The 12,733-nt window shown below is 44.8% G+C and overlaps 1 protein-coding gene across 1 annotated transcript; it reads right to left on the bottom strand.

Moving 5' to 3' along the window:
* Positions 1–1,089: 1,089 nt before the first annotated feature.
* On the bottom strand, positions 1,090–12,467 carry LOC141539978 (uncharacterized). Its single transcript, XM_074263484.1, has 3 exons — positions 12,438–12,467; positions 11,230–11,394; positions 1,090–9,914 (listed from the first exon to the last, which is right to left on the bottom strand). The coding sequence occupies exons 2-3, from the start codon at positions 11,365–11,367 to the stop codon at positions 1,527–1,529; spliced, it is 8,526 nt and encodes a 2,841-aa protein (XP_074119585.1). The 5' UTR covers positions 11,368–11,394; positions 12,438–12,467; the 3' UTR covers positions 1,090–1,526.
* Between the last annotated feature and the right edge of the window lie 266 nt (positions 12,468–12,733).

The raw sequence follows: 12,733 nt of genomic DNA on the forward strand, positions 1-12,733 counted from the left end.
CCACAAGATGGCGATCCAGCACCATCCTTTGTCCTCTGGAACTCTCCATGATCCTTGCCTGCCAATCAGTGAGTTTGGCTGATGAAAGCTCTCTGGGGAGAGGTTGGTCACTGGTTACCTGCACCAGGTGCATTCCTTGTTGACTCTCTTCAGAAGCCATCAAATTCTCTGAGGTTTGGTTTCAGTGGCAAGGAATAGAGAAAAATGAAAAGAGCTGGGAACTAACTTTCTGACTTAAAATCTGGCCTCAGATATTAACTGTGTGATGCTGTTTGCTTTAGTTTCCTTATCTGTTCAGTGAGGTGGAGAAGGAAATGGCAAACCATTCTGGTATCTTTGCCAAGAAAACCTCAAAAGGGATCATGGCTAAACAACCACCACAAAAATCTTTACAATGTAGAGGATTGCATGTTTGATGGAGTTTTATGAAGTAATTGTTTACTATGCTTTCAATCTGTTCCTAAGACATCTGAGCTTGGATTGGACCTCAGAATATTGTGGGGTGTGTGTGTGTGTGTGTGTGTGTGTGTGTGTGTGTACAGGGGATGAGTTAAGTTGGGAAGTGAAAAATCTCTAAGTGACAGTGCTTAGCATTATTCCTGGCACACAGTAGGTGCTTAATAAATGTTTGTTTACTGACTACCTTCTCTAAGATTGTTTGAAAACATCATAGAAGTAGAGCAGGAAGAGATCTGAGAAAGTCTCCTAAGATTTAGGTCTAGAGCTTGAAGAAGGCTTGGAGGCTATCAATCCAATACCTTCATTTTGTAAATGAGAAAATTCAGAGTAGTTAGATGAAGTTTTCAAACAATATTGTCCTACACAGGAGCTAAGGGTCAGGGCCCTGGTTTGAGAGGTGGTGCCATGTACCTCCCTCCTTATATTACACATGGAGAAACAGGGGCACATTGAGGTAAAGTGACTTTTCTGAGTCCACCCAGGAAGTAAGCAGGAGAGCTGGGAATCTTTAAACTGTTTTAAAAATACATTATTCTCTGGAATGTGACAAATGGTTTTTATTTCAGCTTCCTATCTAAGAGTCCAGTACTTTAAACAGGGCAGAGGACGAGAAACACACTTCAGAAAACAGTAATTAAATGCTATTCATTTATTATTGATTTTCATACAAGCTTTGAAATCGATCCAGAAATATCCCAGAAATATCCTCCAGGTAAATCTTGAGAACTTGGATTTTAAAGATGTCATACCTAGTCACAGCTCTACTGGAGACATGACAGATACTTGCTTTCTTCCTTCACCTTAAATCATCCCTATGATCTTTGACCCCCCCAGAAACCAAAAGATCCTGCTATCATACAATAGTTTTGCTATGTTGACTTAAAGAAAAAGAAAAAAATCGGAAGGTATAACATTTTTAGTGTGGGTCATAGCGAAGCATATCTGACATCTGAAATACCTGTGGAAATCTAGACAGGACTTTAGAAGTCATCTTCAAAGAATGGAGAAGCCTGTGGGTTCCCAATATTCTCATGGAAGTCATAGACTTGCCTGGTCCAGCATAGAGATCATTGACGGTCACCTGATTTCCATATAAGACCAGGATAGTAAGCCTCATCTGTAGGATATTCTTCCCTGTTTGGTTCTGTGTACTCATCTAGACAGTCCCCTCCTTCTTCCCACTCTTGAACTGGATAGTCACCAGACCTCCTTTCATCTGGTTCCTGCCCCCAATGTTGCCTCTCATTGGAATAATCATTTGCTGATTGCCAGTCATGAGACTGATAAGGGTCTGCCATAGCGGATTGGAAGTTTCCTACATGTCTGCCATGTCGATAATCTTCAAAGGCAGAGGGAGCAGGATTATTTTGTTTGCTTTGTTCATCTTTTTGTTCCGATGGATCAGGGACACAGTAGCATAACCAATTGCCTTTTTGCTTGGTCAAAAAATACACATCACAGGGTATTAGGTTATCCTTTATCTCCACCACTGATCCTTGAGTATTGGGGTGGATTTTTGGAGACTGAGGTTTAACTTGGCATCTCCCCTCATCCCTTGCTACTGGGGTCTGTTGTCTTCTGTCATTCTGGATTTCTGGGGACTGAGGCCTAATTTGGCGTCTCCCATCATCCCTTGGTACCTGATGCCTTCTGTCATCCTGAGGCCTAACTTGGCATCTCCCATTATCCCTTGGTACCTGTTGACTTGTGTCATCCTGGATTTCTGGAAACTGAGGCCTAACTTGGCATCTCCCATCATCCCTTGCTCCTGGGGTCTGTTGTCTTCTGTCATCCTGGATTTCTGGGGACTGAGGCCTAACTTGGCGTCTCTCATCATCCCTTGGTACTGGGGATTGTTGTCTTCTGTCATCCTGGATTTTTGGAGACTGAGGTTTAACTTGGCATCTCCTATCATCCCTTGATACTGGGGTCTGTTGCCTTCTGTCATCCTGGATTTCTGGGGCCTGAGGTCTAACTTGGCGTCTCCCATCATCCCTTGGTACTGGGGACTGTTGCCTTCTGTCATCCTGAGGCCTAACTTGGTGTCTCCCATCATCCCTTGGTACTGGGGACTGCTGTCTTCTGTCATCCTGGATTTCTGGGAATCGAGGCCTAACTTGGTGTCTCCCATCATCCCTTAGTACTGGGGTTTGTTGTCTTCTGTCATACTGGATTTCTGGAGATGTAGGTGTAAACTGGCGTCTCCCATCATCCCTTGGTAATGGGCTCTGTTGCCTTCTATCATCCTGGATTTCTGGAGGCTGAGGACTAACTTGGCGTCTCCCATCATCCTTTGGTACTGGGGACTGTTGCCTTCTGTCATCCTGAGGCCTAACTTGGCATCTCCCATCATCCCTTGGTACTGGGGACTGTTGTCTTCTTTCATCCTGGATTTCTGGAGATGTAGGTGTAACTTGGCCTCTTCCATCATCCCTTGGTACTTGTTGCCTTCTGTCATACTGGATTTCTGGAGATATAGGTGTAACTTGGCGTCTTCCATCATCCCTTGGTACTTGTTGCCTTCTGTCATACTGGATTTCTGGAGATGTAGGTGTAACTTGGCAACTCCCATCATTCTTTGGTACCTGTTGTCTTCTATAATCATGGATTTCTGGAAACTGAGGCCTACCTGGGCATCTCCCATCATCCCTTGGTATTGGGGACTGTTGTCTTCTGTCATCCTGGATTTCTGGAGATGTAGGTGTAAGCTGGCGTCTCCCATCATCCCTTGATAATGGGCTCTGTTGCCTTCTATCATACTGGATTTCTGGAGATATAGGTGTAACTTGGCGTCTTCCATCATCCCTTGGTACCTGTTGCCTTCTGTCATCATGGATTTCTGGAAACTGAGGCCTACCTGGGCATCTCCCATCACCTCTTGGTAATGGGCTCTGTTGCCTTCTATCATCCTGGATTTCTGGAGATGTAGGTGTAAGCTGGCGTCTCCCATCATCCCTTGGTAATGGGCTCTGTTGCCTTCTATCATCCTGGATTTCTGGAGATGTAGGTGTAACTTGAAGTCGTCCATCATCCCTTGGTACTTGTTGTCTTCTGTCATCCTGGATTACTGGAGGCTGAGGCCTAACTTGGCATCTCCCATCATCTCTTGGTACCTGTTGCCTTCTGTCATCATGGATTTCTGGGGCCTGAGGCCTAATTTGGCATCTCCCATCATCCCTTAGTACTGGGGACTGTTGTCTTCTGTCATCCTGGATTTCTGGGGCCTGAGGCATAACTTGTCGTCTCCCATCATCCCTTGGTACCTGTTGCCTTCTGTCATCATGAGGCCTAACTTGGCATCTCCCATCATCCCTTGGTACTGGGGTCTGTTGTCTTCTGTCATCATGGATTTCTGGAAACTGAGGCCTACCTGGGCGTCTCCCATCATTCCTTGGTACTGGGGACTGTTGTCTTCTGTCATTCTGGATTTCTGGAGATGTAGGTATAACTTGGCATTTTCCATCATCCCTTGGTACCTGTTGCCTTCTGTCATCCTGGATTACTGGTGGCTGAGGCCTAACTTGGCAATTCCTATCATTCCTTGGTACCTGTTGCCTTCTGTCATCATGGATTTCTGGGGACTGAGGCCTAATTTGGTGTCTCCCATAATCCCTTGGTACCTGTTGCCTTCTGTCATCCTGGATTTCTGGGAACTGAGGCCTAACTTGGCGTCTCCCATCATCCCTTGGGACTGGGGACTGTTGTCTTCTGTCATCCTGGATTTCTGGGGACTGAGACCTAGCTTGGTGTCTCCCATCATCCCTTGGGACTGGGGTCTGTTGCCTTTTGTCATCCTGGATTTCTGGAGATGTAGGTGTAACTTGGCGTCTCCCATCATCCCTTGGTACCTGTTGCCTTCTGTCATCCTGGATTTCTGGAAACTGAGGCCTAACTTGGTGTCTCCCATCATCCCTTGGGACTGGGGACTGGTGTCTTCTGTCATCCTGGATTTCTTGGGACTGAGACCTAACTTGGCGTCTCCCATCATCCCTTGGGACTGGGGACTGTTGTCTTCTGTCATCCTGGATTTCTGGGAACTGAGGCCTAACTTGGCGTCTCCCATCATCCCTTGGGACTGGGGACTGTTGCCTTCTGTTATCCTGGATTTCTGGGGCCTGAGGCCTAATTTGGCATCTCCCATCATCCCTTGGTATCTGTTGCCTTCTGTCATCCTGGATTTCAGGAGATGTAGGTGTAACTTGGCGTCTCCCATCATCCCTTGGTACCTGTTGCCTTCTGTCATCCTGGATTTCTGGAAACTGAGGCCTAACTTGGTGTCTCCCATCATCCCTTGATACTGGGGACTGTTGTCTTCTGTCATCCTGGATTTCAGGAGATGTAGGTGTAACTTGGCGTCTCCCATCACCCCTTGGTACCTGTTGCCTTCTGTCATCCTGGATTTCTGGAAACTGAGGCCTAACTTGGTGTCTCCCATCATCCCTTGATACTGGGGACTGTTGTCTTCTGTCATCCTGGATTTCTGGGAACTGAGGCCTAACTTGGCGTCTCCCATCATCCCTTGGGACTGGGGACTGTTGTCTTCTGTCATCCTGGATTTCTGGGGACTGAGGCCTAATTTGGCATCTCCCATCATCCCTTGGGACTGGGGTCTGTTGCCTTTTGTCATCCTGGATTTCTGGAGATGTAGGTATAACTTGGCATTTTCCATCATCCCTTGGTACCTGTTGCTTTCTGTCATCCTGGATTACTGGAGGCTGAGGCCTAACTTGGCAATTCCTATCATTCCTTAGTACTGGGGTCTGTTGCCTTCTGTCATCCTGGATTTCAGGAGACGTAGGTGTAACTTGGCGTCTCCCATCATCCCTTGGTACCTGTTGCCTTCTGTCATCCTGGATTTCTGGAAACTGAGACCTAACTTTGCGTCTCCCATCATCCCTTGGGACTGGGGACTGGTGTCTTCTGTCATCCTGGATTTCTTGGGACTGAGACCTATCTTGGCGTCTCCCATCATCCCTTGGAACTGGGGACTGGTGTCTTCTGTCATCCTGGATTTCTTGGGACTGAGACCTAACTTGGCGTCTCCCATCATCCCTTGGGACTGGGGACTGTTGTCTTCTGTCATCCTGGATTTCTGGGAACTGAGGCCTAACTTGGCGTCTCCCATCATCCCTTGGGACTGGGGACTGTTGCCTTCTGTTATCCTGGATTTCTGGGGCCTGAGGCCTAATTTGGCATCTCCCATCATCCCTTGGTATCTGTTGCCTTCTGTCATCCTGGATTTCAGGAGATGTAGGTGTAACTTGGCGTCTCCCATCATCCCTTGGTACCTGTTGCCTTCTGTCATCCTGGATTTCTGGAAACTGAGGCCTAACTTGGTGTCTCCCATCATCCCTTGATACTGGGGACTGTTGTCTTCTGTCATCCTGGATTTCAGGAGATGTAGGTGTAACTTGGCGTCTCCCATCATCCCTTGGTACCTGTTGCCTTCTGTCATCCTGGATTTCTGGAAACTGAGGCCTAACTTGGTGTCTCCCATCATCCCTTGATACTGGGGACTGTTGTCTTCTGTCATCCTGGATTTCTGGGAACTGAGGCCTAACTTGGCGTCTCCCATCATCCCTTGGGACTGGGGACTGTTGTCTTCTGTCATCCTGGATTTCTGGGGACTGAGGCCTAATTTGGCATCTCCCATCATCCCTTGGGACTGGGGTCTGTTGCCTTTTGTCATCCTGGATTTCTGGGAACTGAGGCCTAACTTGGCGTCTCCCATCATCCCTTGGGACTGGGGACTGTTGTCTTCTGTCATCCTGGATTTCTGGGAACTGAGGCCTAACTTGGCGTCTCCCATCATCCCTTGGGACTGGGGACTGTTGCCTTCTGTTATCCTGGATTTCTGGGGCCTGAGGCCTAATTTGGCATCTCCCATCATCCCTTGGTATCTGTTGCCTTCTGTCATCCTGGATTTCAGGAGATGTAGGTGTAACTTGGCGTCTCCCATCATCCCTTGGTACCTGTTGCCTTCTGTCATCCTGGATTTCTGGAAACTGAGGCCTAACTTGGTGTCTCCCATCATCCCTTGATACTGGGGACTGTTGTCTTCTGTTATCCTGGATTTCTGGGAACTGAGGCCTAACTTGGCGTCTCCCATCATCCCTTGGGACTGGGGACTGTTGTCTTCTGTCATCCTGGATTTCTGGGGACTGAGGCCTAATTTGGCATCTCCCATAATCCCTTGGTACCTGTTGTCTTCTGTCATCCTGGATTTCTGGGGACTGAGGCCTAATTTGGCATCTCCCATCATCCCTTGGTATCTGTTGACTTGCATCATCCTGGATTTCTGGGAACTGAGGCCTAACTGGGTATCTCCCATAATCCCTTGGTACTGGGGACTGTTGTCTTCTGTCATCCTGGATTTCTGGGGACTGAGGCCTAATTTGGCATCTCCCATAATCCCTTGGTATCTGTTGACTTGCATCATCCTGGATTTCTGGGAACTGAGGCCTAACTGGGTATCTCCCATAATCCCTTGGTACTGGGGACTGTTGTCTTCTGTTATCCTGGATTTCTGGTGACTGAGGCCTAACTTGGCGTCTCCCATCATCCCTTGGGACTGGGGACTGTTGTCTTCTGTCATCCTGGATTTCTGGGGACTGAGGCCTAATTTGGCATCTCCCATAATCCCTTGGTATCTGTTGACTTGCATCATCCTGGATTTCTGGGAACTGAGGCCTAACTGGGTATCTCCCATAATCCCTTGGTACTGGGGTCTGTTGTCTTCTGTCATCCTGGATTTCTGGAGATGTAGGTGTAAGTTGGTATCTCCCATCATCCCTTGGTACTGGGGTTGGTTGTCTTCTTTCATTTTGGATTTCTGGAGATGTAGGTGTAAGTTGGCGTCTTCCATCATCCCTTGGTACCTGTTGCCTTCTGTCATCCTGGATTTCTGGGGCCTGAGGTCTAACTTGATGTCTCCCATAATCCCTTAGTACTGGGGTCTGTTGCCTTCTGTTATCCTGGATTTCTGGGGCCTGAGGCCTAACTTGGTATCTCCTATCATCCCTTGGTACTGGGGACTGTTGTTTTCTGTTATCGTGGATTTCTGGAGACTGAGGCCTAACGTGCCGTCTCCCATCATCCCTTAGTACTTGGATCTGTTGCCTTCTGTCATCCTGGATTTCTGGAGGTGTAGGTGTAACTTCACGTCTCCCATAATCCCTTGGTACCTGTTGCCTTCTGTCATCCTGAGGCCTAACTTGGTGTCTCCCATCATCTCTTGCTACTGGGGACTGTTGTCTTCTGTCCTCATGGATTTCCGGAAACTGAGGCCTAACTTGGCGTCTCCCATCATCTCTTAATACTGGGGTCTGTTGCCTTCTGTCATCCTGGATTTCTGGAAACAGAGCCGTAATTTGACGTCTCCCATCATCCCTTGGTACTGGGGACTGTTGTCTTCTGTTATCCTGGATTTCTGGTGACTGAGGTCTAACTTGGTGTCTCCCATCATCCCTTAATACTGGGGTCTGTTGTCTTCTGTCATCCTGGATTTCTGGAGATGTAGGTGTAACTTGGCAACTCCCATCATTCCTTGGTACCTGTTGCCTTCTGTCATCCTGGATTACTGGAGATGTAGGTGTAAGTTGGCATCTCCCATCTTCCCTTGGTACTAGGGTTGGTTGCCTTCTTTCATTCTGGATTTCTGGAGATGTAGGTGTAACTTGGAGTCTCCCATCATCCTTTGGTACCAAGGTCTGTTGTCTTTTGTCATTTGGGATTTCTGGAGACTGAGGCCTACTTCTTCCATCATTCCAGATTTCTGGGGTCTGCTGCCTATATTGGTTTCTTTCATTACCCCTTGGACCTGAAGTCTCTTGTCGAGTTTGGTTTCTCCCATCATCCCATGATGGTATGGTCTCATGTCTCCTATCATTCTGGCTTTCTGGAGACTGAGCTCTAACTTGGTGTCTTACATTATCCAGTAGTTCTGGTTCTGGTTGTGTAACTTGGCGTCTTCTATCATACTGGATTTTTGGAGACTCTGGTCCAACTGTATATCTCCCCTCATTTTGGATTTCTTGAGTCTGTGGTCTAACATTCTGTTTCCCCTCGTACTTTGGCACTGAGGTCTGTTTTCTCACTTGGCATTTTCCATAATCTGGGATTTCTGGAGATTGCAATATATCTTCATAAACTTCCTCCTCCTGAATATCTGGAGTTTGCTGCTTATCACTCCTTTGATCATCTGTCAGTGCTGAGGTCTGTTCTTTGTCTTGTAGTCTCTCATCATCCCTTGATGCTGGGACCTGGTATCTAATTTTTATTTTCCCATTCCTTGGGAAATTATTTGGTAGCTGAAGTCTTATTTGGGCTTTTGCCTCTTCTTTTTCTGATACAGATTCATCTCTTACATATTGTCTTTCATTATCCCTTATTGTTGGCTGTTGCTTATTCACGTAATTTTTCTTATGACTGGCTAACTGATTCTGATCATATTCTTGGCATCTTTCATAATATCTTCCTTCTAGATCTTCTTCACTATCATAGAATTTTGGGACATCTCTTGGATATGATGTTTGATTTCTCATTTGGTATTTCCCATTTTCTTTTGGTGCTTGAGATTGCATGTTCACCTGATATCTTCTTTCCTCCACGGCTCCTGGGATTTGGCTATTCACTTGATATCTCCTATTATACTCTCCTTCTGGGGACTGTTCTCTCCCTGTGTATCTATCATCATCCCTTGGACTTGGAATCTGATCTCTCACTCTCATCTCTGGTCTCTCATCATCTCTCAGTCCTGGGTCTTCTCTAACATGGGATGTACTATCACTCCTTTCTGTTGGGATTTCTTCCATGACTTGATGGTTCCTAGTGTCTCTTAGTGTTGGAATAGTTTCTACAAAATGTCTTTTCCCAACGTCCCTTTGTTCTGGTGTCTGTTCTGTTACTTGGTATCTCCAATCATTTCCCGGTGCTATCTGTTCTTTAATTTCATAACTCTCATCATCTCTTGAAAATTGATTTATTTCCTTGACATAGTCTTTCTTATCATCTTCATTGTCAGGGACCTGTCTCTCAGTATATCCTAGTGTTGACATCTCATCTCTAATATGGCGACTTTCACTGGTCCTTGCTGCTGTGTTCTCATTTCTTACATGGATCCTTGTCTCTTCCCTGGATTCTTTTTGATCAGCTGTCTCTCTGCGCTGTCCACCATCCTGTGAGCTTTGGGGCTGATTATTCTCATGAGTCCTCTCATTGGTGGTTGTTGCTGGGAGTTCATTGTTTCTTGGTGATGTCCCTTCTTGTGGCTCCCATGATTCAGATCTTCTTCCCCCTTCCTGTAGTCCTGGGCAGAGCAGAGGTTGTATGCATACATAGCAGGCTCTCACTATACTGAAGATCAGTAAAACAAATTCACTGAAGTCAACTGTGCCATCGCCATCTTTATCTAGGAGTTGGAGGATCTTGTCGGCTGTTTCTGAGTGACCAGGTTTCTGTAAGAAAGTAGGAAAAAATGATTAACTTCACCATTTCTCCTGTTGGTATGTATTCTCTCATCTAGTATATTTATCACTAATTGTTTGACCTTTTGTTTATTTATTTTTGGTCATGATGGATTATGACAGTATAGGGAACTCCTGGTGTGAAATCTCTTCCCACCAATCCAGTGGGATCAATCCTGATTTTAGAGAGTTCTTTGAGAGCACATAAAGGTTGTGTAACTTGCCCCCTAATGATGTATATCAGAGAAATGACCTCAGACCAGATTTTTCTGACTTAAAAGTTGCTCCCGGAGGCAGCTAGATGGCACAGAGGATAGAGTACTGGCTCTGAAGTCAGGAGGACTTCAGTTCAAATTTGATCTTAGACACTTAATACTTCCTAGTTGTGTGACCCTGGATAAGTCACTTAACCCCAATTGCCTCAGGAAAAAAAAAGTTTGCCTTGCATCCAATATATCACATTTCCTGGGACATTTACATGGAAGCCTGTATTGGTCCTGTATTTCAATGTATAACCTGAGACTTTCCTACCTTTTCAGCTTCTTATAACTTACTCACCTCCATTTACTCTGTAATCTAGTGATACTGGCTCCCTCATTGTTCCTTGAAAAAAAAATCTTTTTCTTAATTCTTTGGTATATTGAATCACTTTGCCACAGATCTCTACTTTATTTGAAAACATCAATGTCATATAAATCAATGGAGCTCCATTGCTTCTCCATCTCTCTGTTCCAGGCTGAGTACTCTTGACTATACTTAGCCCTGCAATGCTCTTGCTCCTCATCCTTCCTGCCTTTCTTCAAGTCCCATGACCTGATGGTTCCTATTGTTTTTTGATGTTGGAATAATTTCTATAAAATGTCTTTTCCCACTGTCCCTTTGTTCAAGGGTTTCCAATCATCTTTTTTTTTTCTTTCCCAGTCTTAAAATTTGTGCCTTCCTTTTAAGACTATACCCAATTTATATCATAGACAGTTTGTTTGGGACAGCTTGTTTGGACATAATTATTTGGATGTTGTCTCTGCCATTAGGCTGTGAACTCCTTGAGAGCAGAAACCTTTTTTTTTTTTTGCTTTTCTTTGTTCCCACAGCATCTATAACAGTGCCTGGCACATAGCAGGCATGCAATAATTGCTAACCAATTGACATGGTGAGCCTATTTTCCTTCTATGTCTCAGGCCAATGAGATACATGAAAACAATTTTGGATATTTTTTACATTGATCTCCAATAAGAAATAACATGTCAAGAAATGAACCTAGAGTCAATCCGAGAATTCCCAGTGCAAGAAATCTGGACCTTTTTACCTGAAGGGCTTCCCCAAATTCTTGGTGCAGCAGCTGTTTCAATTCTTGTTTGCTCAGTCTCTGGCATCCTCCATCTGTCCATGAATTTTTGTAGAAAACATCGATTACAGTAATGATGCCCTTAAGGAGTTGAGGCATATTTTTGGCTTCCCAATGGGATTGTACCTGAAGTGAGAAATTTTAGAAAAAAACATTTAGTGCATCTTTTAAAACTCACCCCATTCCATCTTTCAGAGGCTCCTGGACTCATAGAAAGTTCTTTTTTGTAGACCCAACTTCCTGATCCATTAAAAAAAGGGGACTAGACTAATTGACCTCTAAAGACCTCTCCCATCTACATCTCTGAATGATAACCCTAGTATTTACTCAAGGTCACGTTAATAACAGAGCTGGAATTTGAACCCAAGTCTATTACCTCTCATCTAACCTGGGTGATGAACCTTAGAATTGAAATGAATCTCAGCTTTCTGTGGATCTAGCCTCCTCATTTTAGACATGGGGAAAATGGAAGGTTTGAGAGACTTGTTGAAGATTAAAGAGCCAGTTTGAGTGGAAAGTTCCTAGGAAGCAAAGTAATCTACAAATCTTATACATAAAAATTTTTCTTTCATCATTGGTAGTTACATAGTTGGAGGCAAAGAATCTCTGTAAAATAATGGGAGTAGTTCAGTTAAGTAACCTTTGTGGTCACAGCAACAAAGACAGTGACTCAGTCTAACTGTACCTGGATGCTGATGTTATAACCTGAGGTTGAGTCATCCACTAGAAATCATTCTGCCTTTTCTAAGTATCTGGTGACACAAAGAAATGGAAAAGACTTGGAGAATCATGGAGGACAGTGTACTGTTAGGAGTATCCAAAGGGAAAAGATAGAAGACAGTGGATTTTCCATGTTAAAGTCACTTGGCAACTGCTCCCAACTCAGAAAACAAACAAAAACCACCTCTGTAACAATATTTGGAAATAAAACTTTTTGTTAAAGCTAATTGGAATTCTGCTTTTCTTATTACAGGTCAAGTTTTACAGGGTTTGGAAAATGGGAGACTCGATGAGAAATTTACCACATTCCTAGTGCACACACAGAAAAAAACTACCAAAACAATTTCCACATCCCTAATTCACTCACATAGACATGCACGCACACACAAACTAGCAGGAAGATAACCACTGAATGAAATAATACAAATTTTTCTTTCATTGAGACTTACCTTGGTCACTAAGAGCGATGGCAGACTCTGGCTACAGAGCACCTGAATACTGGGGATGTGAGTTCTCCCTCTTATATAGGGGTTTTAATTGCACCTTTTAACCATACATCTTTTGTAGACAACACCCTTTATGTAAAATGGACTGATTCATTGCCAACCAAACCCCATTCCACCTGTTTCTTCCCCAACGGGTTGTTTAACTCAGCATTTCCTTGACCAACTTGCCTAGTCTGCATTAGATTTGCAGCTGTGGTCTTACTACCTTAGCATTAGCACTATCTTCAATTCATTGTATG

This window comes from Sminthopsis crassicaudata, chromosome 4 (assembly GCF_048593235.1).
Source record: "Sminthopsis crassicaudata isolate SCR6 chromosome 4, ASM4859323v1, whole genome shotgun sequence".
NCBI classification, from domain to species: Eukaryota; Metazoa; Chordata; class Mammalia; order Dasyuromorphia; family Dasyuridae; genus Sminthopsis; species Sminthopsis crassicaudata.